This window comes from Symphodus melops (assembly GCF_947650265.1).
Source record: "Symphodus melops genome assembly, chromosome: 1".
Lineage (NCBI taxonomy): Eukaryota > Metazoa > Chordata > Actinopteri > Labriformes > Labridae > Symphodus > Symphodus melops.
In genome coordinates, this window is record NC_136691.1 from 56,295,602 (window position 1) to 56,321,913 (window position 26,312).

At 46.8% G+C, this 26,312-nt stretch overlaps 5 protein-coding genes across 6 annotated transcripts in view; 3 read left to right on the forward strand and 2 right to left on the reverse strand.

The window, feature by feature from the left end:
• Window positions 1–4,988: 4,988 nt before the first annotated feature.
• Window positions 4,989–7,787, reverse strand: tor2a (torsin family 2, member A). The gene is given in 6 exon segments (XM_079337846.1): window positions 4,989–5,406; window positions 5,522–5,649; window positions 5,733–5,908; window positions 5,998–6,263; window positions 7,442–7,505; window positions 7,507–7,787. Coding segments are annotated over 6 exon segments (1,119 nt in total). The 5' UTR covers window positions 7,747–7,787; the 3' UTR covers window positions 4,989–5,161.
• Window positions 7,788–8,342: 555 nt separating this feature from the next.
• Window positions 8,343–26,312, reverse strand: part of sh2d3cb (SH2 domain containing 3Cb) — a 30,201-nt gene continuing 12,231 nt past the window's right edge. Inside the window, exons 7-13 of one of the 2 annotated variants that reach the window (XM_079337788.1) lie at window positions 12,161–12,190; window positions 11,736–12,130; window positions 11,503–11,618; window positions 11,105–11,276; window positions 9,995–10,106; window positions 9,700–9,906; window positions 8,343–9,557 (exon numbers count right to left, since the gene is read on the reverse strand). In XM_079337788.1, the coding sequence (XP_079193914.1) occupies window positions 9,388–9,557; window positions 9,700–9,906; window positions 9,995–10,106; window positions 11,105–11,276; window positions 11,503–11,618; window positions 11,736–12,130; window positions 12,161–12,190 (1,202 nt within the window). In that variant the 3' untranslated portion in view covers window positions 8,343–9,387. Of the gene's footprint in view, window positions 9,558–9,699; window positions 9,907–9,994; window positions 10,107–11,104; window positions 11,277–11,502; window positions 11,619–11,735; window positions 12,191–26,312 lie in introns of both variants that reach the window. The other variant, XM_079337787.1, reaches the window with a different exon arrangement.
• Window positions 13,435–25,414, forward strand: LOC306820120 (UDP-glucuronosyltransferase 2B31-like). Its single transcript, XM_079337818.1, has 2 exons — window positions 13,435–13,824; window positions 23,362–25,414. The coding sequence occupies exon 2, from the start codon at window positions 23,364–23,366 to the stop codon at window positions 24,942–24,944; it is 1,581 nt and encodes a 526-aa protein (XP_079193944.1). The 5' UTR covers window positions 13,435–13,824; window positions 23,362–23,363; the 3' UTR covers window positions 24,945–25,414.
• On the forward strand, window positions 16,029–17,819 carry LOC306820125 (UDP-glucuronosyltransferase 2A2-like; the record flags this gene model as incomplete). The annotated part of the gene is made up of 1 exon (XM_079337833.1): window positions 16,029–17,819. One exon carries the CDS (start codon window positions 16,029–16,031, stop codon window positions 17,607–17,609), a length of 1,581 nt encoding a protein of 526 aa, XP_079193959.1. The 3' UTR covers window positions 17,610–17,819.
• LOC306820112 (UDP-glucuronosyltransferase 2C1-like) lies at window positions 19,992–22,844 on the forward strand. Its single transcript, XM_079337807.1, has one exon. It carries the CDS (start codon window positions 20,239–20,241, stop codon window positions 21,871–21,873), a length of 1,635 nt encoding a protein of 544 aa, XP_079193933.1. The 5' UTR covers window positions 19,992–20,238; the 3' UTR covers window positions 21,874–22,844.

Sequence of the window (26,312 nt, forward strand, 5' to 3'; positions counted from 1 at the left end):
ACCACCCTTCTATGTGTGTGTGTGTGTGTGTGTGTGTGTGTGTGTGTGTGTGTGTGTGTGTGTTAGGGGTCAGAGCAGGAGCTAAACTAACAGATAATCCCACAGAGCAGTGATCCGTCCGATCAACGAACACACAGCAACGTTACACAACTGAACGACACACATTACGTAACACACTAAACTTTACTTTCATACATCGGGCGCCACGGGAATGCGTTCCCAAACCAGGAAGTAAGTTGTCATGTGAGCGCCTCCAGGTCCTGACACGCGTGGTCATGCGATCGTCGCCCTCGTTTTTTTGTGGCGTGGCCGTCCACCTGTTTTCGGCAGGTGACGTGTCGGTTGGCGTCGGCGCAGTTGGTGAAACGAGTCACCTGACTACTGAAGCAGGAAGCGCAGCACACATCACCATGGCAACGACAGCAAAAAGCAAAGTGGCGGCTCCACAGGGTGCGTGCCTCAAACGCAGGACCGACTCGTTGATTTGTGACACGAGTGGATCCGACACGAGTCAATCCAACAAGTCGATCCAACACGAGTGGATCCGACACGAGTGGATCCGACACGAGTCGATCCGACACGAGTGGATCCGACACGAGTCGATCCGACACGAGTGGATCCGACACGAGTCGATCCAACACGAGTGGATCCAACACGAGTGGATCCGACACGAGTCCATCCAACACGAGTGGATCCGACACGAGTGGATCCAACACGAGTCCATCCAACACGAGTGGATCCGACACGAGTGGATCCAACACGAGTGGATCCGACACGAGTGGATCCGACACGAGTGGATCCAATACGAGTCGACCCGACATGCTGAAGCAAAATGTCTCCAGCTCGCCACGTTTAGCTGGTTTCTCTAAAGTGGCGTTCGACGGCTCGGGATGGCACGCCTTGAACACGCTGCTGCGCTGAGATGACATCATCACTGTTGGTCTGATTCATGGTCGTCTTGTTCGGCTCTCACGACAGACGCACGTAACTCTGCTAACTGCTCCACAACATTGCAGTTAGCGGGTTGCAGTTTCTGTGGTTCCTGAGTCTTTGGCGTGGGAGGCGAGCGAGCCGGCACAGATTATTGGACGCCGATTTGTGGAGGACAGACGGAGACGGGGAAGAGCAGGATAGATAGATAGATAGATAGATACTTTATTGATCCCGAGGGAAATTCAAGTTTTTTTTTTTTTTTTTTTCTTTTTTTTTTTTTTGGATTAAGTGAATCAGAGACGACCTGGCGACCCGTTAAAGAGCGTGATGCAGATGAGCGGCAGGTGTGCAGCCGAGCCCCGCCTTCAGATGAACCACTTTAACTCTTCTTCATGTCTCCAGCTGATACGCATGAAGGCGCTGATCCTCTGAAGGTGGTCAAACTGATTTTTTATGGGATTCAATTACAAAGAAATTTATTGCAAATTGATTTTTTTTTTTTGCATCTGAAGAGAAATCGGGTGAATTTTACAGGAGGAGACAAAAAGAGCTAAAATGACACTTGTTACTCCTAACTTCTGACTGCTTTCACTCTGGTCATCCCTCCTCTTCAGCGGCGTCCCCGTTCTTTCTCTCGCCTCTCTCTCCGTCCCCCGGGGGGGGTTGGAGGGAGGGGGGGGGGGGGCGGCTGCAGGAATGCGAGGCGAGAGCCGGGCCCGTCCCAACCGTCCCAAATGACTGCACACACAAAAAAGGATTTAACTCTTTGTCACGATTGTCCCCTCACGCCGGCCTGCAAGAAAACAGCACAGGACTCCCTAAACCAACGCCCCCCCACCTCCTCCTCCCTTCAACCCTGACCCCACCCCCTCATTGTACACCCCCGGCCCCCCCTCCTCTCCCGCCCCCACCTCTCTGCTGACCCCGGCCGCGTGCATAAAAGACCCATCAGAAGTATCGCTGGCCGCATTTACAAGTGAAAGAGCCCCAATAATGGAGCGGTTAGCGAGAAGAATGAGGAGACAGAGGGGCACTCACAGATGTGGAGGTGGGAGGGGAGGGGGGGTGGAAGGAGCTGCGTCCCATTGTCCCCCCCCCCCCCCCCCCCCATCCCCAAAACCTCCTCCCCCTTTTGAGGGGAGGAAGTAAGGAGGGCTGGGAAGGAGGTAAAATTAGGAGGTGAAAGTGGCTTTTTACACCCGCTTTGTGACGGGGGAGGAGAGGGGAGAGAGAGAGAGAGAGGGGGGAGAGAGAGAGAAAGTGAGGAGTAAGAGAGAGGGGGGTGAGAGCAAGAGAAAGAGGGGAGGAAGAGAGAGAGAGAGAGAGAGAGAGGGGAGGAAGAGAGAGGGGGGAGAGGAGGAGAAAGAGGGGAGGAAGAGAGAGGGGAGGAAGAGAGAGAGGGGAGGGAGAGGAAGAGAAAGAGGGGAGGAAGAGAGAGGGGGGGAGAGCAAGAGAAAGAGGGGAGGAAGAGAGAGAGAGAGAGAGAGAGAGAGAGGGGAGGAAGAGAGAGGGGGGAGAGGAAGAGAAAGAGGGGAGGAAGAGAGAGGGGGAGAGGAGGAGAAAGAGGGGAGGAAGAGAGAGGGGGGGAGAGCAAGAGAAAGAGGGGAGGAAGAGAGAGGGGGAGAGCAAGAGAAAGAGGGGAGGAAGAGAGAGGGGGAGAGGAGGAGAAAGAGGGGAGGAAGAGAGAGGGGGGAGAGCAAGAGAAAGAGGGGAGGAAGAGAGAGGGGGAGAGGAGGAGAAAGAGGGGAGGAAGAGAGAGAGGGGGGAGGAAGAGAAAGAGGGGAGGAAGAGAGAGGGGGGAGAGGAAGAGAAAGAGGAGAGGAAGAGAGAGGGGGGAGAGGAAGAGAAAGAGGAGAGGAAGAGAAAGAGGGGAGGAAGAGAGAGGGGGGAGAGGAGGAGAAAGAGGGGAGGAAGAGAGAGGGGGGAGAGGAGGAGAAAGAGGGGAGGAAGAGAGAGAGGGGGAGAGGAGGAGAAAGAGGGGAGGAAGAGAGAGAGGAACGAGAAAGTGAAAGTAAAAAAATGGAAATCAGATAAATTCGATTGCTTCTTTTCTGCCAACTTCTCTCTCTCCCTGGTTCCAGCTCTCCTCGCTCGCCCGCTGCTCCAGCTGTTCTGCAGGGAGCGTGTGAAAACGTGCTCAGAGGTCACGCCAGGCGTGTGTGTGTGTGTGTGTGTGTGGTGGTGGTCATCCTGGCATTATTATGGATGTGTGTGTCTCATTGTGCTGCAGGATGGAGATGGTGATGCTGCAGCCGAGCTGACCTTCGGACCCCGCCTCTTCCTCGCTCCGCCTGCGTGCTGCTGCTGCTTGGAGACGGGTTTTTTATTATTATTATGGGGGGGGGGGGGTTAATGAAGTCATCAGAGCGGGGTCGCAGAGAGATGTGGCAGATATAGGAGGCAGCAGACGGGTTGATGGTTCAGCTGCAGCAGGTGAAGAGAGAGTCTGACTGACATGAACGTTTTAGACCTTTTCTGGGATGGACGTCCACATTTATACAACATGAGTCTCCTATAGAGGAAGCCAAAAGCTTCCTCTATAGTTCGCACCATTTATAAGCTTTGCCTTCCCTAAAACATGTCCGACACTCTGACCGCACTCCTCCTCCTCCTCGTCACATCTCCGTGAGACTTCCAGGTAACTCGTGGCGAACGCAGCAGGAAGGAGCACGCCGACGGGACCGGTGGCGTCCACGTCCTGCGTCGGTCTGACAGAGGAAACGACAGCTGAGTGGTTCATCACTTTATTGTTTACACCGTCGTACCACAAGCTGGCTGCAACATCCAGGAAGTGAAAACTGTGGATGTCACATGACGCATGAGGCTGACTCCTGTGTCATCACCATTAATATATAATCAAAATAATAATATAATAAAATTAATGATTGATATGTTTGGCTGCTCGTTATCTGAGTTTCTCTTCCTGGTTAAATAAACGTTATAATAATAATAAATCATGAAAGAAACATAAGAGGAAAAAAACTTGATGGTTTTAATTCTGACTGTTTTCATCATTATTGATCTGCAGGCGACACACACACACACACACACACACACACACACACACACACACACACAAAGTGCACTTTGACTGTGTTTAAACACACAGAAATACTTTGTTGTTGTTTTTTTTACAGTACAAGAATCTAAACTCAGTCGATGTTTCGTCCCTCTGAGCTGAACTCTGCTTCACCTCAGCTCACCGTGCGTGTGGCACAAAGCGGGGCTCTGCTGCCCCCTGGTGGCAGAGCTGAGGATGACGGCGAGGCGTCTCGTTTCCTCCAGCTGATCCATCGATATGGCGCTCCTCAGATAAGACTTCAGTGACAGGAGAATGATTACTGTGAGATATGAAGTTTGACACGAGCACTCTCGAGTCTTTGTATTAAGATCAGACTCGAGCTCTCACTCTGCGACACGATCAAATCAAATCCAAACGTTTCAAATCACGACAAGTTCACTTCCTGCCAGTTTCCCCAAACGTCGTGCACACCGCCTTCTGTCAGGACGGCGCCCGGCGTGGCCCGCTGGGTCTCATTCTGGAGCCATGAGCAGCTGCTCACGCACAACAGGAGAACTTTATTTTGAAAATGTCTGATTCCTTGTCTGACTTCCTGTCCAGGTCGATCTGTTCTGTAACGCTCCACGCGTGCTTCGCTGACGCCGTGATCACGTCACACCTGTTCTGTCTAATGCACCGCGCTGCTGACTCTCCACGCCGCTGTCAGAGCCATGAGGTCACCTGACCAGACGAGGCTCCTCCCACTTTATAGAAAGACCTCTCTGCTCTGGCTTTTAAAACAAGCCGAGACGTCACGCTCCCGTTTACTGTATTTTTACTGTATTTCACTTTTATCTGGTTTTTTTCTTGCTTGTTTTAAAAGTGCTACAGAAATTAAGACTGATTGAACGATTGACTCGAGCGCCAGCGATGAGACGGCGGCGTGCACGGAGAGCATGGACGTCGGTCAGTTCGTGATCAAAGGGATGAATTGCAGATGAGCACATTTTAAAATGAAGTGTTTAGAGTAAGGAGCCGCTGCAGCACCTGGAGAAGTCGTGGGTTAAAGGTGGAGCCGGTTTGAGGTAGAGCTGATGAGTGAGTAAACTCTCCTGTATGAACACTTGGACGGCCCGCGATGCCTTCAGGGACACGATGCCTTCAGGGACACGAATGTGAGAAATTTTCCCTTTTAGTCCTTTAAAAAAAAAAAAAGTCTTTTTTTGCTCAGAGGAAGAAATTGATTTTGGCGGCGATGGCCTTGCAGCCCGTGGAGGAGAAATATTGCCCCTGGACCGGAGCGTAAACGATGTCGCCTCCTACCGCCTCCACCACGTCATGGCGCTCGCAGCTGCCTCGTTGGCAGAGCTGAGAGCGGGCGCAGCGCTCCACGTGTCGCCGGCTCAGCGGCAGAAAGGGAACGAATCGAGTGATGAGCTTCTGCTGGATGATGCTGGAGTGGAAGAAACCGCCTGGAGAGAAAAAACACGGGACACACACACACACACACACAGTTAGTCAGAAAGTGTCTGCAACAACGTTTGAGTATTAAAGGGGATAAAAACGTGCAGCACTAAAATCACTTACTTGTGTTACTGCTGTAAACCGTCTGTGCGATGGCGTCCTGCAGGTCAGCTGATCTGATCTCCTCTCTGTCCCGCCCGGCCTGCCGGTTCTCCAGAGCGACTTTGTTGATCACCTCCTCTCCTGCTGTGCTGCAGAGAAAAACACACGAGACACCGTCAGAGTCGTCGGCGTTTTCGCTCTGCGTCCGCCGCAGCGTGACGTCTGCGTGTACCTGATGAAGACGTAGATGGCCTTGCGGTAGTTTGTGCGAAACACGACGTGAGAAGGACCCAGAAAGGGCTCCAGGATGTCGACGAGACCCGGAGGCATCTTCTCCATCTCGTCGAAAAAGAAGACGGAGCGAGCGCACTCCGTCAGGTTCCCCTGCACCCAGCTCTTCAGCTCCTCCTGCAGGACGGAGAGGAGAACTTGTGTCACTACAGCACCTCCTCTTCCTCATTATGTCATTAGCTAAGATTAGCCTCTCTCTGACTCACCCTGTACTCCGGGACGCGCTCAGGTAAGGGGAAGTGCAGCGTGGGGACAAACTGGTGGACGTACGGGCTGCTCAGGGCCGAGCCGTACAGATGATTTGCCAGCATGGAGCTGACCAGCGTCTTTCCCGTCCCCGAGGAGCCGTGGAAGGAAAGTACCAGAGGCCGCTCGGGGTTTTTGTTCTGAAGGAATTTAGCCACCTCTTCTGACACGATGTCCTGGGCCAGGTGCTGACCGTAAAGATTCTTGTAGAGATCCCATTCCAGGTCTGGTCAAAGAGAGGACGACAAAAACAGTCCAATCAAAACATACAGAGAGGACGACTGTCAATCACAGCAGAGAGCTGTCCCCCCCCCCTCACACAGGTCAGCATGTGGTGGACACTGTAGCTTCAGTGTTTAGCCAGCTCTGCATGTGGTGGACACTGTAGCTTCAGTGTTTTAGCCAGCTCTGCATGTGGTGGACACTGTAGCTTCAGTGTTTTAGCCAGCTCTGCATGTGGTGGACACTGTAGCTTCAGTGTTTAGCCAGCTCTGCATGTGGTGGACACTGTAGCTTCAGTGTTTAGCCAGCTCTGCATGTGGTGGACACTGTAGCTTCAGTGTTTAGCCAGCTCTGCATGTGGTGGACACTGTAGCTTCAGTGTTTAGCCAGCTCTGCATGTGGTGGACACTGTAGCTTCAGTGTTTAGCCAGCTCTGCATGTGGTGGACACTGTAGCTTCAGTGTTTAGCCAGCTCTGCATGTGGTGGACACTGTAGCTTCAGTGTTTAGCCAGCTCTGCATGTAGAGACACTGTAGCTTCAGTGTTTAGCCAGCTCTGCATGTAGAGACACTGTAGCTTCAGTGTTTAGCCAGCTCTGCATGTAGAGACACTGTAGCTTCAGTGTTTAGCCAGCTCTTCATGGGTCTGTAAAGCTTTCTGCGTTCTAACCCTCTCTCCATGTTTCAAAAGGCAGAGAGCAGCTCTCTGATTGGTCCTTTAATAAAAGGAGTAATACTACACAGTGCAAACAGATGCCTCAACACATTGTGTAGTGTAAAACACGTCATTATTATTATTGTACGTCTACCCTAAAGGTTTTGATTAAACCTATTTGGAGTTATTTCTCCTTACACAATAAGATAATACTAATTACCGCGGTCACACTTTCCTCAATTTAGAGTTTAAAACATTCAAATAAAACATAACCGGAAGTCTGTTTGTCAGACTTCCCTCTTTTACCTGCTAGCATCACAGCTACCTATTAAAGCTGCTACTCAGGGGAACAGTATTTACTTACAGTTAGCTGCACACAAATAAAGTCTAATATGTCTAATATATATATTTAAATGTTAAATATGTGTTATTAACTATTTAAAGAGTGGAAGATATACATGTATATTGAGTCTAGCTGGCAGGCTGACACACTGCTCCAGCATTAGCTAGCAAACAGCCGCTTCTCACCTCTGATCTTCGGCTTAAAGTCGCAGTCGCAGCTGTCTGAAATGGAGCAATAAAGTTTCTGAAAAAACGCCCAAAACCGGGTCAAAAAGGATTAAAATCAACACAGACAGGATAGCCAACATTTTGGCTGCCTGCTGGCTGATGGAAAAAACCCCACACAACCCTCCCTCCCTCTCTCTCTCTGTCCGGCGACAGCTTGTAGTTTTTCGGCGTTCAGGACCTCGCCGCGGACACCTTTCGAAGAGCGGAAGTGGACTACATTTCCCAGGATGGCAGAACAATATGGGGCGTTGCGTGCGGTGCATGCGTTGGATACGCTGGAGGGTCACAGTCCCATCGAAGTCCATTTCTGCTTCTGTCATGAAAAACGATCGATTAGATAGATTAGATAGATAGATAGATAGATAGATACTTTATTGATCCTGAGGGAAATTCAAGGCATCCAGTAGCAGTATACAGACAGGCAGGACACAAGACATTAGTTACAAGATAGATCCTGTAAGTCAATATAATGACTCCATGACATGGCAGAAATGGATTTCCATAGATAATAAACATTAATCTACTCTGGAAATGTGTACATATACCATACACATTAAATATAGACACACTTCCTGCTTGATTTAAGATATCTGAAGCAATCAGTGTTCTCCATCATGTTCTTCTCCAAGAAAGACAAATATTCTCATTACAGCGTCAGTTTCTCTTCCGTCTTACCTCGCGGGCCTTCCCACCCTCTCCGCCCGTCTCTCCCGCCGTGAGGTGCCATCAGGAGAACATCCGGAGCAGTCCTCCTGAAATGACCTACACACTTTCAGACGTGCATGTGGGAAAACGGATCAGGAATTCAGATCAGGAATTGGGGGTTTTAGATTTGAGGGGGCTCACGTCACCCCTGGTCACGCCCCCCCGACCACATGCATCCTGAGTAAGCATGACGAAGCTTCAGTGAAGGTTGAGTCATGAGTTTCAGTTTTACCCAATAAAGTGGCGTGACAGTTATATAAACATGTTTATTTACATTTGAGATAAATATGGCGACATTAATACTGTTATAAACATACAAAACAACAAATCACAGTGACAGATACACAAGGTGAGACGTTGATACGGCTGGAAGTGTGAAGATTAAAAACAGATTTACGTAAACTGATCCCAGAACACAGCTCCATGAATGTCTTTAAATATTTCATCATCCTAACAAACAAAAGGATTCTGGTGCTCTCGGGTCGTCGATGATACAGCTGAGGATGATAAACGAAGGTCCAGCCTTCAGACAGGAAGCCCAGCTCTGTTCACTCTGTCACAGCACCGCGTCTCGTTATAACTTCACATTGGTTCTTTATTTGACAGGAAATCTTCAGGAAGAGCTGCAGCATGTTGAAGCCGTCGCTGGAGGAAAGGTGGATCACAGGATGCCCCATTTTATTATTATTTTTTTTTTCAGTTCTATTTTCCTTTATTGGATGGGACGGCTGACGTGAGACAGGAACATGTGGTGCTTTTATTTTGAAGGTGGACAAAGAGAAGTGCTGTGACAGCCCAACGCTTCATCCCTGACGTGAATACTGTGAATGTGCCGTCGTCTCCACTTTGTAAAACAAGCTAACGGGCTCTGCTTTGGGAAACCAGTGAGCGGCAGCGTCTTCCTCGTTCTTCGTCCTGCTGCTCGAGCGACAGACAGGAAATAGAAACCGGTGCGACCTTTTCCAGACAGTCCAACAGGAAACGATAGCTCGCTCGCGTCGCATGCTGTTAGGACAGGCTGTAAGAAAGTTAGCGTGGGAATAATCTGAAGCTAACGTGCTTCTGTTTAAACATTAATCACAACAAGCTCCGTTCCGCTCGCTGTCCATTTCTCGATGTGCATCAGGAGTCGGCTCAGAGTCGCTCAGGCTGCAGGAACACGACATGAGGCCCGTCCTGGGTAAACTATCTGTGTGGGGTCAGCGCGGTCTGACGGGCGGCTCCAGTTTATTGGACAGGGCCGTCAGCACCTGGTCGAACTTGGCGTAGCGCAGAGCCTGGTTCTCCTCGGCTCCCCTGCTCCCCCACAGCAGCCTCATCTGGAAGTCTGTGAGGAAGATCTCCAGGACGTCGGGCTGCTCCTGGAAACCTGCGAAGAGGTGACTCAGCGTTTAATCTGACTGCACGACTCGTTAAACGTTCTGCACTGAAGATATTCTCAGAGAGGTCCGCAGACGTCTCGCTGAAGGACCAGACTCAACTGAACCCGGGTCTGTGCGCCCGTCTCTCACCTTGAAGTCTGCTCTCCGTGTTGGAGCGGTAGATTCCCCCAAGCTGAGCGATCGTCCTCGCCGCCCCCAGGTGGAACATGACCACGTCCACCCCAACCTCCACCGTCTCCCACGGCTCCGCCCCCTCGCCCACCGCCACGCTCTTCTCCAGGAGAGACAGGAGGGGGACGACGTGGGGGAAGGTGGTGCTGGAGAGCGGACAGCTTTCTGTCGGACGGACACAGAACACACGCGGAGAGGTTAACGTTTGACGACTTTACGTTGGAGTCCGCGCGCTCTGCATCGTCATCCCTACCTCGCCCGTCGTTCAGACTCTTCATGAACGGCCTCAGAGTTTTCTCATAGAGAATAGCGCCCTCTGTGTGTCGCTGCCGTAACGCCGTCCAGGTCTGTTCAAGACGGGACACCTGAGAGAGACAAAAAACAGCACCGTTAATTAGCTGGCTAGCTTGATAGCTGGCTAGCTTGATAGCTTGCTAGCCGATAGCTCTCTGACACACGTCTGAATCTACAATGTTTGGCTTCATGATTAATCAGAAATTCATCACATATTATTTTTCAATCATGAAGCTCTTCAACAAATCACACGGACGGAAACGTTGAGAGCAGGATTTAAGAACACGGCCGCTGAATGGCGCCCGATGTAACGTCCAGTCGAAACTCTCGCACGCCATCCGACTTGCAAACAAACATCAGCAGGCCGACGATGAGCGTACGCACAGATGCTGCCTGGGACTCTGATCTGTCCGTCTCATGTGACTGATCTGTAAAAGGCGGGATCGTCACGACGAGTTAGCGAGCTGCTCACATTTCACCTCTAACATACAGACGTCCACTTTATGGCTCCAATCAGAGATAACGAGGACGCTCTGTTAATGTTAATGATTAACGAAGGCTGCTGCATCATCTTTAACCTAAAGCCCCGCGGTGACCTCGTCCACCTGGAACCTACGTCACAGCCTCAGAAGGCCGTGAGGGTCGGTCCACTCCAGCTCTACGGGGGGGTTCAAGTCAGAGCCTCTCTTATTTACTAAAGCAGGTTTATAAACTGCTCAGTGTGTGCACGAAGAAATCCCCCCGAGCTGCACCTCCATGTTTGGAGGATTTCATTGGCTACGAGAGATGTCAGTCATTGGCTGTTTCAAGGTGTCATCAAAAGGTGAATCTTAACGGATGTGTTTGGACTCAATCTCTTCCCTTCAACTTTCTTTACGGTTTATTTTTTCTCGTCGTGTTTCTTGGTTGAATTTTGGTTTTCACACCGATAATGCAACACGAGTGAATGCTTTTGTTTCTGCTGTGGTTTAGTGAGCACTCAGGGGCCCCCTAATGTCCTGGGGGCCCCAAGCAGTAGCCTGTCTTGCTCGCTGTAACTTGGAGAGTCGGAGGCCCTCATCTTGTTTACCTGCGGCAGCTCTAACGCCCTCATGACGGCGGCGAAGCCGAACATGTTCCCCGTGGTGCTCTTCAGCTCAGCGGCGATCTGGATGAGTTTATGCAGCAGGCCGGCCCGCTCATCCGTCGACCCCGTGCAGCCCAACACGTCGACCGCCAACATGGTCGCCATGGTGTGGAACCTGCAGGAGGGAGGGGTCGTTAAGGCGGTTTGAAGAGGAGATATTTGTTTTAGCTGCACTGATGCGTCTGTGCAAAGTAGCCCCGCCCCTAAAATGACTTGAGTCCGTAAACTCACACGGTCCATATTCACTGAAAGCAACAGAGAAAAAGAAGGAGTGTTCTACAGACTTGGACTTCTCCCCCCTGCTGGACGTTTATTTATTACCCTCGGTTATGCTGACTCACCTCTCCAGCAGGTCGAGCCTCAGCTGTTGTCCGTGTGGCAACGTGAGCAGCTCCATCCCAGAGATAACTCCCATCATGCTTTGCACCTCCGGAGTCACCTCCACGATTCTTGCCACCTGAGAAACACAGACAGGTGACTCCTCTGTGGCTGAATGTTGTCCTAAAGCATGACTCCTGAGAAATGGCACTTTATAAAAAACGCTGAGTCATCTTTAACCAGGAGCATTCAGTACCTTGCAGTCGGCCTTGGTGATGTGTTTGGCCGCCGTCCTGGGGTCGACCTCGGCCAGCAGCTCCTTCACCCTCCGCAGGATGGAAACCTCCAGAGGCTTGTTCTCCTTGGGCATCAGCGGCGACTGGTACCTGCTCGGTTTGAAGGCGGAGACCGTCTCCACCACCGGTGAGAAGTGCACGCTCACGCCCTCCACCGTCAGCGGATTGACTCCCGCTGACCCCTCCTCCTCCTCCGACCGCAGCCTCTCCACGTAGCTCTGAGGGCCGGGGCACAGCTCTGTGTAGCAGCTTCCATCAGAGGAGAGGGAGTCCTGGGTCAGAGCGGGCCGGTCTCTGTCGCTGAGGGGTCTGATCGGAGAGGGCGGGGGTCCGACGGCGTCCGGTCGCCTGGAGAGGGACGGAGAGGGAGCCACGCTGCCTGCACGGCTACTACACGGGCTTCTGGACTGTGGGGCTGAACGTGAGAGAAGACGGAGAGAATGAGAACAAGTCGGACGAAAGGCCCCAGAGCAGCTTGTAGGGTACAGTGCCTTGCTCAAGAACACTTCTGCCGTACTGGAGAATTGAGCTGGCTGCACTCCAGCTGTCTCCTGTTTTAAAAACAGCTTTACATAAATGTTACACATTTAGACAGACAGCATGTCCAGCACGGCGGTGGCTGCTGCTGATGAGCCTCCGGCGCCCCTTACAGGAACAGACGGGCCACGTGGCTCAGGCTTCAAACATTCATGATTGATTGATAGATACTTTATTGATCCTCAGGGCATCATATTTACAGTCGAGGGGTGAAACAGCTGGAGACGGCAGCGAGGAAACATTTGTGCAGATTTAAGCAAACTTTCAAATCTCCGGTGAACGAGGAGTTAGTCTCTAATCGGCTGCAGATGAAAACAGGTTTAACGCTCGAGTGAGTATTTGGGGCAGCAGGACGGTGTGTGTGGGATTGAGTTTATTACAATGTGTGTGTGTGTGTGTGTGTGTGTGTGTGTGTGTGAGGAGGAACTCGAGCCCTGTAAGGCTCTGTATGTTATCTTCAGTCTGTGAGATGTGTGTCCTTATTTATCAGTCGACTGTATTTATATGACATAATGAATGGTAGAAGAATTAGAAGAGTTACTCGTGAACATTTGTCAGCTTGAGATTCCAACATGTCAATAAGACGTGAACGTTAAAGGGCTCGCCGTAGAACAGGGCCGTGTGGATCGCGCACGCTTTGCACGTGTTCTGTTTGATCAGGCGCGCGGCGGTGACCTTCGCCTTACCTTTGACTACTGAGAGAGCAGAGCGCCAGTGCAGCACAGAGGTTATGCACTCTGTACACCCATCATTAAAAATCAACGCTCTTAAGGTGCAGAAGTTCAGTCTCGTCTGAAACCAACATGTGCTCTACTGTGCACACGAGCAGAAAGTCTCTTTACAAAATCAGGTGCAGATATTAATAGACATTTCTCACAGACGCTGACATGAAATAAAAGCAATATGCTGATTTCTCCCAGTTGCACCTTTGAGTATATCCTCATTTTATCTCCTTACAAGAAACGACTGAGAGAGAAATGAAGTCTAATGAAGTGGAGCAGATAAAATGCAGCTTTCACCTCCTTCATAAACACGTCGACCGATAGTTCTGATTCACCGTGACCGCTTTGCTTTAGGAGACAAATCTCATCGTTATCATATCCTGATTCATTGATGAAATCAATGATTGAACTGTATGTACACTCTGATCTGATCATTTATCACAGAGACCTTCCTCGCCCATTTATCCACCTTTACACCACATTCACCGTCTCCATGCTTATCTCAATACTCCATTTACAATACAAACTCAGACTTTGCCACATGACTCTCATTCAGCTCCGACTTGCGTAACTTAAAGCAAAAAAAACAAAACACTTAGCGGTTCCTGCTGCTGCTGCTGCTGCTGCTGCACACTCTGATCTTTGATCCTGTTACATCAACGCCCTCCGAGCTGCTCTGACTGCTCGAGCTGCAGGACGGGTCAGTAAGGCGAGAGCTGCGAGAGGGGCAGGAGAGAACAAACAACGCGCTCGTTCTGACACGTGAAAGCTGCAGGCTTGGAAGCTCTCGGTAAGTGTTGACATCAGATCATAACCAGGACAGGAGTTTCTGTTTCTGCTGGATAAAACTGTGAAGTTTATGTGAATGTGTTTGGGTAAACTTTAAAGACTTGGAGCTGCTTCAGTGTCCAACAGAGCCAGGTAGTAACTTCCAGATGTTTTCTGAGGAATGCACGGAGCAAACCTCCAGGTCAAAGTGTGACACTGTGCTTTACTGTTAGACTGAATGTTGCAGGACAAGCAGATGAACAAAAACAGGAACCACAGTTACCCACACAATTTCAACAACAGCCTCATGTTCCCTTTTCCTCAGACAGAGTTTGGCAGAGTCCGCCTCATCTGTCCTCACAGTTAGAGAGTGTTTGAAAGTCTGCAACAAACAGAGAAGCTGTAAAACAACTCGAGTTTCTTGTTCTTGTTAGCACAGCGTTCAGAAGCCTCCTCACATTACTGAGCCAAACAAGTGGAAGTGCTCAAAGCTGTGAAACAAGAGAGAGGGAGGGAAACAGCTTGTGTAAACCTCCAGGGACTTCGCAGCAGGAATTCCCACATGGTGTAGTTTTGCAAAACAGGAAGCTGCTGCTCAGCTGTAGGGAATGAAAGAAAGAAAGAGGAAAAAAAAGGGAATCCTTTGAGGAACGTAGCGGTTAACGTCAGGCTTGTTTTGGCTCAGCTTCATGCTGACAGTCTGCTGTTTGCAGTGAGTCAACGATATATTCAGGAAATACTCAGGAAGGAGTTTTGTTGCTTTGTCTGCTGAACCAAAATCGTCTTGTTGATGACAATGAGCTTCTACTTTAACGGGTTCCCCTTTATGAGGGAGTGAATGACGTGAGATAAAGGTGTGTTATTGGGTAAAATAGAAACAATTAAAACCTTGGTAACACTTTAAATTAAGTATTAACAAGTTGCTAATTAGCATGCTAATTAGAAGCGCACTGGCTGACAGTACAGTCTCAAGCCTACAAATCCAAAGAGACCAGTTTACATCGTTGTACCCGTCTCTCTTCACTCCTAAACGTCTCACCTCGAGACACTTACATGTTCCAGAGACTCTCCCTGGAGGTGGTAGGACACGGCCCACTCAGAACTAACAGAACCTAGCTAAACGCCGGTAACACAAAAGAACACAAAAACAAAAACAAAAAAAGACAAACACTTTGTTATTTTTCTGATTCACTACATCACTCTTAATAATATAGAAATGGATCATAACTTTCAGGGGTGTGTCCAGATTTTTCAGACTGTGGTGGCTGACTGACTTATACAGGGGTGGCCTAAAGTGTGACGTGTGCACAAACACACACATAGGCATAAATTATTTCCCTTTTTTCACGTCACCATTCAGGTTTACTTTTATAACACGAGTTTAGGCCAACATTAGCTTCATCTTTAAAAGATACAAAAGGAGATTATTCATAGTCACAACTTAAAGTACTTAATAACATGCATTCACACTCATGCACAGGCTAACACATGTATAGTTAGTTCATTGCAAGTAAGACAGAGAGCATTACTTTCCCATGCTGTCTTATTTCAGAGATTTGCAAAGTTCAGTTTCAAGTTTAAAAAAAAACTACGAGCAGCCTTTGCAAAAAGACAACTAATAGTTCATTTGAACATAAGTCCCGCCTCTGAAAAGGCAAATAGCCAATCACAGTTAACGATTTTTGGAGTGGCCCGTCACATTTCAAGGTCAGCCCATGCCCGCCCCTGGCCACCCCTCTGGACCCGCCCTAGTATGAGGTGTACCGAGGGTCCCAAACAAACATTTACAAACACACGAGACAGAGCGAACGTTACTCTCTGTGTTTGAGTCATCACCAGCCGGCCTCAACGCAACTGCTGGTTCTAAAACTCATCTCTCAATGTTGAGAGAAAATCTTGTTCGTGGGGGTTTCTTCCAATATCTTGTGCAATAAATTCAAGGTCTAATTAACAGTAATATGATCTAATTAACCGAATGCTATTAAAAAAGTGAAAATACTTTTCTGGGTAGTCCAGTTTAATGTTGCGGGGAGCCAAACATTCCTCCATGGGTTTGATCCCAGGGTTTAAGGCTTAGTAGATTATTAATTAGTCCAATCCGATTTCCCATTCTTTCGGTGGAGTTTTTCGCAGAATGACTACTTTGGAATTGAAGAACTGAGTGAATTTTTGTCAGAAAACAAAGATCCGACTTCCTTACATCTCTCGACAAAATGTCTTTCAGAGATGTTCCGACTGACCTTGGTGGCACTTGCGGTGCTGCTCTGCTCCTCACACTTGGTAAATGGAGGGAAAATCTTGTTGTTTCCTGTGGACGGAAGCCACTGGATCAATATGAAAGTCCTTGTTGAGGAACTTCACTCCAGAGGCCATGAGATCACAATGTTGAGACCTTCTGACAGCTGGTACATCAAGTCAGAGTCCCCTTACTACAAGTCCATCACGGTGAATTCTTCAGCTGGATTCGATGAGAAACGCTTCGGTTCATTTGTAACCACAATGATAAAACTGCAACGGGAGGGTGCTTCAGTTTGGGCTCGTTTATCCTTGGAGTATAAACTTATCGAACAGCTCTATCAGATAACTAAGCAGAGTCTTAGTATGATGGAGGACATTTTTGAGAATGCAGAATTGATGCAGAGCCTTCAGGATGCCAAATATGATTTGGTTCTAACTGACCCAGCTCTTGGTGGAGGGGTGCTACTAAGTCACCGTTTGGGTCTTCCACTTGTCTTGAATGTTAGGTGGACTATCCAGGGGGAGGGGCATTACGCAATTGCACCTTCGCCACTCTCCTATGTCCCATTAGCAGGGTCAGAACTTACCGATAAGATGACGTTTCCAGAGCGGGTCAAGAACGTTTTGATTTATTTGTTCACATGTTTTCAAACGTGGTACATCACAACGCCAAACTACTCGCCATTCGTGCATCGTTACTTTGGAAAGGACGTTCATTACATGGAGCTGTTTCAGGCAGCAGACATCTGGCTGATGAGGAATGATTTCATCTTTGAGTTCCCTCGACCCACCATGCCAAACATCGTCTACATGGCAGGATTTCAATGCAAACCCTCCAAACCCCTGTCTAAAGAGCTAGAGGACTTTGTCCAGAGCTCTGGTGAACATGGGGTCATCATTATGACGTTGGGGACCCTGGTGGAAAAACTTCCTGAGGACATCACAGAGGACATTGCTGCTGCTTTTGCCCAACTTCCACAGAAAGTCGTCTGGAGGCACAAAGGCAAACGACCATCCACCCTCGGCAACAACACCTTAATGCTGGACTGGCTGCCTCAAAATGATCTCCTGGGTCACCCAAAGACCAGAGTCTTTGTGGCCCATGGAGGCACCAATGGAGTCCAGGAGGCCATCTACCATGGTGTCCCCCTTGTTGGCTTGCCGCTCATATTCGACCAGCAGGACAATTTCTTCAGGATGAAAGTAAAAGGTGTTGCCAAAGTCTTGGACATTGCAACTGTCAACAAAGACAACTTCCTGGAGGCTGTTAAGGAGGTACTCCATGATCCCTCCTACAGGGAGAAGATGAAGACCATTTCTAGCCTGCACAGGGATCAGCCAATGAAACCACTGGACCGCGCCATGTTCTGGATTGAGTTTGTCATGAGGCACAAAGGAGCGCGGCATCTGAGGACAGAGTCCTACAAAATGTCCAAGATCCAGTACTACTCCATTGATGTGGTAGCATTTCTGATTGCAGTTATTTTGTTGGTATTTACTGTTTTTATTGCTGCAGTAGGGCTGATGTGTCGGAGAGTGTTTTGTAGAGGGAAGGTCAAAAAGGAGTGACGATGTGCAACAAAGTTGTTAGCTCACATTCTTGAATCTTGACTCCTGATCTTGAATACTTATCTGAAGAAATGGTACACAATGTGGAAATTACTATTACAAAGCCATGCCTTAAACCAGGTGATCCGTTCTGGTGCATGCAAAGGAACGTAGTCATGAAATTCCAAACGTTTTTTCCCAAATATTAGTTTAAAGTTTGTTTTAATTAAACATTACCGAAATAATGTAATCATTTATATAGTTAGTTTTAGGGTGAGGGATGTTGTGCACAGAATACAACTGCAGACAAGTCCTAACATCCCAAAAAAGTTTAATGTTCCACTTGTCTTAAAATACAAAATAACTAAAGAATCATCTAAAGAAATAACAATCCCAAAAATGGAAGTGTCTTGAAATTAAGCTGCTATCTATCCATCGTGCAAGAACTTCGACCTCTGCAACCATCAGATACTGCTAAAAATAACCATTTGCGAGCAGTAAAAAAAAAAAGAAAAGAATATCTGTCATTTATTAAGTGACAATAAGTACAACACTAGTGAAGAGCTGGCACAGAGTTTGAAAGTGGTCGAAGTGGAGCTGAACCTTCCCTGCGATTTCACATTTTGTCTGTAGGGGCTGGGATCTTATTGGGCCTTTTGTTAGATCAAAATAATGGGAAACTCCAGGTTTACATGGAACGCCCCCCTGAACTTGGAATTCCAACTCTGACACTTCAGTAGTCCAAGTTAAATCCAACACGGCTGCTACGTGCATCAGCACAAACAAATAAGCTGCAACTATTGTGTTTATTAGCTGGTTAGTCCTATTATTGTGTAATTTAATCAATTTCACCAACAGTATTATGCAAGTTCTATCTGTGGAACGTGTTGTCATGTTATTTTTGCAAACAAACTATTGCGTAGTGTTATTATGACCAGGTATTGGCTAAGAAAACAAAGGTACTCCTGGAGTTGTCCATCTTACTTGTCCGACTTGCAAGTGACAGAATAGTTTTTTTTATTGCTTATACATTTATATATACAAGGAATTTGTCTTGGTGTTTACTCTGGTTTGTCCTCTTGCTTATTAAATTCTTTCTTGTCACAGCTTTCTCTGCTTCCATCTTAATTTTCCTCCCCCCTTTAGCAAGGCAGGTGGCAACAAGTGGCCGTGGAAGTGGTCGAAGTGGAGCTGAACTTTCCCTGCACATTTCATCCTCGAACGTTTTAACTAAAGACTGGTGCATGGAAAAGGCAGAGTACACACAGGGAGCCAGGGAGACCTCTGATTGGTACTTTCCATCTCTTCCTCAGTTAGAGACGACGGCTTTTTTTCAGAGCCGGATTTATTGTTTGGCGCATAGAAAATTTGGTACCAGCATTGTCTTGAAATGGGAAAAATTACATTAGAAAGCTATTGCTGTTCTATAATAAAAGATGGATTCGCAGCAACATGTTGTTCAAGCCACATTTAGATTTAATAATTAAATCTACCACTTTAGTCCCGAATAAGCTTCTAGGCCACTGAAACTTTGCACCTCACATGATTCTAAACATTTAGCCAAAGTTTGCAAAGGAATCCGGCTTTATAATGACTGACATTATTGATCACAGTTCAAAGGAATCCGGCTTTATAATGACTGGCATTATTGATCACAGTTCAAAGGAATCTGAGGAATCCTGAACATTGACATTGACAAGACCTGTGAGAAATGAAGCAATGCCAAAGACCTTTAAGAAGACGTAAAACTTTGAGTGCTAGGTTCAATTATTCATTCGGGATGGTCTTTCCAACTAAATGTTAAGTCTTCCAGTAAAATGTCAGTCAATGTAAGGCCGAACAATAATTCCCAAAAACCACAAGTCAGACAAGTAGTTTCTTTTTTTCCAAACCCCTTAAATTGATGAAGACACTAAAGGCTGGTTCACACGGCAGGATTTTAAAATTGTCGGCAGATTTCCCAAACTTCAGAGACCACACACATGGTGATAAATAATCGGAGGTTTTACAGTTCTGGTCGTACAGTGTGTGGTGTGCGGCCACACGGCAACATCAACACACCACACACGAGCCGATTTCACTCGTGAACGTCCCCCGATCAGACTGGAAATCTCGCAAAACCTCTCGAGATCAAACGTGATTCCAGAGTCAACAAATGGACAAAGAGGATGTAATAGGGATTGTTTGTGCTGTTTTTATCTGAAAAAACACGTTTTAAAAAGAGGCGTCGGTCAAAGGAGTGGAGACAACGGGAGCATGAGCTGTACTTGCTACATGTTGATATGGAGGTGAGTAGCAGTTGTTTTGCTACCGGTGTTTTCGCTAATAAGTCACCTCGCTTTCTGATTGGCTACACGTCACATTCAACAGGCTCGTGCTTGTTTCTCCTCGGGGGAAACACCACACATGATGAGAGATCGGGCCTAAACAATCCAACATGTTGAATATCCCCGATTTGAGATCAGAGTGGTCCCGACATTCTTCCGACCAGACGAGAGCGTTCTGAACACACCACACACGGCAGGATGATCTTATAAGATTATCTTATGATGATCGGGGCGTCCTTAAGATTATCGGAAGGGGAGAATCGGGGCCAAAATCGGCGTAATTATCCTGCCGTGTGAACCAGGCTTTAACCACCAAGATCTTGATGAGAAAAACAGATGTAACATCATCCCATCTCCTCTCACCATTTCTTTCAGAGATGTACCGACTGACCTTGGTGGCACTTTCGGTGCTGCTCTGCTCCTCAAACATAGTGAATGGAGGGAAAATCTTGTTGTTTCCTGTGGACGGAAGCCACTGGATCAATATGAAAGTCCTTGTTGAGGAACTTCACTCCAGAGGCCATGAGATCACAATGTTGAGACCTTCTGACAGCTGGTACATCAAGTCAGAGTCCCCTTACTACAAGTCCATCAATCTAAATTCTTCCGCTGGATTTGATGAGAAACGCTTCGGGTCATTTGTAATGACAATGGTCCATATGAGGCGCGGCGGTGCTTCACTTTGGGCTCGTTTGTCTTTGGAGTATGAACTGGTGGAATGGTTCTATCAGATGTTTAAGCAGAGTGTTTTGATGACGGAAGACATCTTTGAGAACACCAAATTGATGCAGAGCCTTCGGGATGCCAACTATGATTTGGTTTTGACAGACCCTTTCCTTGGCGCAGGGGTACTTTTAAGTCACCGTTTAGGTATTCCACTTGTCTTGAATGCCAGGTGGACTGTCCAGGGTGAGGGGCATTTCGCAATTGCACCATCACCACTCTCCTATGTTCCAGTACCCGGATCAGAGCTGACTGACAGGATGACATTTACCCAGAGAATAAAAAATGTCATGTTCTATGTCTTTACATGTTTACAAATCTGGTATGTCTCAGATAGAAACTACATCCCATTCGTGCATCGTTACTTTGGAAAGGACGTTCATTACATGGAGCTGTTTCAGGCAGCAGACATCTGGCTGATGAGGAATGATTTCATCTTTGAGTTCCCTCGACCCACCATGCCAAACATCGTCTACATGGCAGGATTTCAATGCAAACCCTCTAAACCTCTGTCTAAAGAGCTGGAGGACTTTGTCCAGAGCTCTGGTGAACATGGGGTCATCATTATGACGTTGGGGACCCTGGTGGAAAAACTTCCTGAGGACATCACAGAGGACATTGCTGCTGCTTTTGCCCAACTTCCACAGAAAGTCGTCTGGAGGCACAAAGGCAAACGACCATCCACCCTCGGCAACAACACCTTAATGCTGGACTGGCTGCCTCAAAATGATCTCCTGGGTCACCCAAAGACCAGAGTGTTCGTGGCCCATGGAGGCACCAATGGACTACAAGAGGCCATCTACCATGGTGTCCCCCTTGTTGGCTTGCCCCTCATGTTCGACCAGCAGGAAAATTTCTTCAAGATGAAAGCAAGAGGTGTTGCCAAAGTCTTGGACATTGCAACTGTCAACAAAGACAACTTCCTGGAGGCTGTTAAGGAGGTACTCCATGATCCCTCCTACAGGGAGAAGATGAAGACCATTTCTAACCTGCACAGGGATCAGCCAATGAAACCACTGGACCGCGCCATGTTCTGGATTGAGTTTGTCATGAGGCACAAAGGAGCGCGGCATCTGAGGACAGAGTCCTACAAGATGTCCAAGATCCAGTACTACTCCATTGATGTGGTAGCATTTCTGATTGCAGTTATTTTGTTGGTATTTACTGTTTTTATTGCTGCAGTAGGGCTGATGTGTCGGAGAGTGATTTGTAGAGGGAAGGTCAAAAAGGAGTGATAAGTTTGCTGCACCTTTCCATATACTGTCTAGGCTGCTTCTTATGCTTTGGGTGATAACGTGATTTTGTGTTTTTTTATTATTCCTGAAATGTTGGCTTGTCAAGCAATGATTGAGAACAAGAGTAGAATTTCCTTAACACAGTTTTTCAAGTCACCTCAGGTAAATCATAAAGAGTTTTATAAAATGTACAAATAATGCTGAAATAATCTCAAACTGGTGTGGCAGAAGGACTATGCAACTACTATTGAAGATGATGATTGGTTAGATAATCTTTCAAACGTGAGCAAAAACATCTGAGAGGCCAGTGGGAAACATTCATTATAAAATATTACACAGATGTCACTGGGTGCCGACTAGATTACATAGGATGGGAATTACTGATAGCTATCAGTGCTGGAAGTGTAAGAACAACTTGGGCACATGTTTAAATATGATCTGGGATTGTGCTATGTGCATCCATTTCTGTGTAATATTTTGGTGATACAGCGGGATTGGGTTGGGTTCATTCCCCCAGTGCACCAAATGTTTTGTCTCACTTGTGACAAATCAATGGTGCCTAAACATAACAAATCCCAAATTTAGCATTTTAAAGGTTGGATTTATCACAGCCAAGAGAATTATACTGCAAAATTGGAAGAAGCCCAGGCGTCCTACTGTGAAGGAATGGACTGACGAAATACTTAAGATCTCTTCATATGAAAATTTGTTGGTAAAAATGAATGTGTGAAGAAGGATCACAGACATCAAATCTGTTTCGGCAACATGTTAAACCAAGCTCATAGAGTGGAATCGTATTGATGGCTGTGCCTCTCTTATGTCTGTGGCATTATTATTTTTTGTTGCATCATGCTAGGAGATTACTTGCATACTCTGCCTAAGTGCTCTGTACTTTTTTCGGTGCTGCATTGTTTAAGAAACTGTTCAAAGTTCATAAAACTTCAGTTAAAAATAAAAATCTTCAGAATAAATTATTTGTTCCTTCTTCATTTCATACATGAAAACAGATGGTTCCTGTGTTGTCAGTAGCCTGGGCACAATCCTCAATCAATCAATCAGACAATCTTTATTTGTATAGTGCCAATTCATTACAAATGTTATCTGAGAACACTTTACAAAAAGAGCAGGTAAAATACCTCATTCTTTGTTATATTATGTACAAAGACCAAACATTAATCCACCATGAGCACTAAGCTAGTTTTATCAAAGTTACAGTGGAAAGGACAATCTTCCTTTAAAAGGCAGAAACCTTGAGCAAAACCAGACTCATGTTAATCAGCCATCTGTCAAATCTATGCTGCTTGGTGGACTGAAGGATAAACTCTCCGTAAATGATCACTAACATGAGACGATTCATCAATTTTCTACTCCTTTGTTATGATCGTTACGTATAGATGTTTTTACAATCAAGTCAAGCCAAGCACTGTTAAATCTTTCTGAGGAAAGCAGATCTAACATTGTCCTGTCTCCTCTCACCATTTCTTCCAGAGATGTACCGACAGACCTTTGTGGCACTTGCGGTGCTGCTCTACTCTACACAATTGGTGGATGGAGGGAAAGTCCTGGTGTTCCCTTTGGACGGTAGCCACTGGGTCAATATGAAAGTCCTTATCGAGGAGCTGCACTCCAGAGGCCATGAGATCACAGTGGTGCGACCGATGGATAGCTGGTACATCAAGCCAGAGTCCCCTTACTACAAGTCCATCACTATTAATTCCTCTGGTGGATTTAATGAGGAAGGCTTTGGAGACTTTGTAAGTACGATGATCAACATGAGACGGGACGGTGCTTCCCTGTGGGCACGTTTATCTTTAGAGTATGAGCTGCTGGAGCAGTTCTATCAGATGCATAAGGACCTGATCTCGATGACAGAGGATATTTTTGAAAATGCCAAACTGATGCAGAGCCTTCGCGATACCAAATATGATTTGGTTCTAACAGACCCTGGAATTGGTACAGGGGTGCTCCTGGGTCACCGTTTGGGTCTTCCACTTGTCTTCAATGTTAGATGGACTGTCCAGGGTGAGGGGCATCTCGCAATTGCACCAACGCCACTCTCCTATGTTCCACTACCATTGGCAGAGCTGACTGACAAGATGACATTCATGCAGAGGGTAAAAAACGTGCTGATCTTTCTTTTTACACGTTTACAAATCTGGTATGTCACAGATCCAAACTACATCCCATTCGTGCATCGTTACTTTGGAAAGGACGTTCATTACATGGAGCTGTTTCAGGCAGCAGACATCTGGCTGATGAGGAATGATTTCATCTTTGAGTTCCCTCGACCCACCATGCCAAACATCGTCTACATGGCAGGATTTCAGTGCAAACCCTCTAAACCTCTGTCTAAAGAGCTAGAGGACTTTGTCCAGAGCTCTGGTGAACATGGGGTCATCATTATGACGTTGGGGACCCTGGTGGAAAAACTTCCTGAGGACATCACAGAGGACATTGCTGCTGCTTTTGCCCAACTTCCACAGAAAGTCGTCTGGAGGCACAAAGGCAAACGACCATCCACCCTCGGCAACAACACCTTAATGCTGGACTGGCTGCCTCAAAATGATCTCCTGGGTCACCCAAAGACCAGAGTCTTTGTGGCCCATGGAGGCACCAATGGAGTCCAGGAGGCCATCTACCATGGTGTCCCCCTTGTTGGCTTGCCCCTCATGTTTGACCAGCAGGACAATTTCTTCAGGATGAAAGTAAAAGGTGTTGCCAAAGTCTTGGACATTGCAACTGTCAACAAAGACAACTTCCTGGAGGCTGTTAAGGAAGTACTCCATGATCCCTCCTACAGGGAGAAGATGAAGACCATTTCTAACCTGCACAGGGATCAGCCAATGAAACCACTGGACCGCGCCATGTTCTGGATTGAGTTTGTCATGAGGCACAAAGGAGCGCGGCATCTGAGGACAGAGTCCTACAAGATGTCCAAGATCCAGTACTACTCCATTGATGTAATGGCGTTCCTATTGGGAATTATATTGCTCGTATTGACAGTTTGTATTTCTACTGTAAGGTTTTTGTGGCGTAAAGTGTTTTGTAGAAGCAAAGTTAAAAAGGAATGATAAACAAGATGTCTTTTATTTGCGTTATGTTTTCTGAATTCTGATCACTTTGGAAACCTCTAAATAACATTTATACTTTTTTGTTTGTTTGTTTTTTTGCATTTTTGGACATGAACAAGATAGAAACAGTTTTACTTTGGTCTTACTACGTAACTGAGTCTGTAGTTGATAGTTCATGTTTCTGGGCCGTCTGCGTGATTCCATTCGTGTTTGTTTTTGCTGCATATCTTAATGATTTAAAGCGTGTATGTTTAGTGGATAGTCAGGAAACGAAGGGACAGTGAGAGAAAAAGGAAAGAAGATGTCTCTCATAAACGCCTGATTAGACACAACAACAGGGAAAATAAAAATGTGCACTGGATTCTTCTGATTGTCTGTCAATGGCAGTATTGTGTCATTTGGTGTTCTCGTTAAATCATTAAGTGTCTGTTTTCCTCAGCAATGAATTTTATGATGACGTGTCACATCAAAATATCTGACCAAATCCAAATTTAAAATGTTATATGAAATAAAATGTTAAATATTCTTAATAAATTTGTTATATCAACTCTTAATCCACAAAGTGTATTTAATTTTGATTCTCCACACACACTGAATTAATATTTTAGCATGTATGTGACTTACTGCTTACGAGGGGTGTAAAGGTTCACAGGGGTCACGGTTGTACGGTGGCCTGGAGGTGTCAGGCGAACAGAAGGTCACAACACAAACACAAAAGGAGCCGTAACAGAAGTTGAAGGATGTGGTGGGTGTTTCTGATGGACCATTATTCCAGACGGACACATGAACGTGTTTCTGAAAATATGAAAATCCAGCTCAAAGTGGCAAGACATGGTGGCATTTTCCATTTCCCCGTCTGTATTAGTGTTGAAAGGTGAGAATTGTGTCACTGTAGAGGAGCCAGAACAAACTGAATACACTTTTAAACTAGAGCAGCAAGCAGCACTGAACGGCTCCTCGCATCCCTCAGCGAGTCCAAAAGGGAAGCCGACACGAGCAACACAATTCCTGCTCTTAAAGTCTCTGCACTAACAAAGGGGAAAAACTGTAAAGCACAAGTACAGGGACATTTTGTGTTAATGCTCAGCAATGGGTTCATTCATGCAGAAGCTGCTTTCTCAACTAATAATGGATAAAAACTGGCCACGTATTAAATTACCCTTCTGTTGAATCATGAGGTATAATCACTGCAAAACCCTTAGCAGCTTATTATGTATCTACTTACACGACTTATGTAACGGGATCTGTTTGGGATTTCTGTTCTGGGATAAAACCTGAAGGGGTTCAACTTAATATCCAGTTTATTTCGTGCAGTTTGCAGGAAATTCAGCATGTTTGCAAATCTCGATTTAAGAGCCACATTTAGAG

Excerpts from the sequence above, each read along its gene's own strand:
- LOC306820112 (XM_079337807.1), top strand. The coding sequence starts at position 20,239 with ATGAGAAAAACAGATGTAACATCATCCCATCTCCTCTCACCATTTCTT.
- LOC306820120 (XM_079337818.1), top strand. The coding sequence starts at position 23,364 with ATGTACCGACAGACCTTTGTGGCACTTGCGGTGCTGCTCTACTCTACA.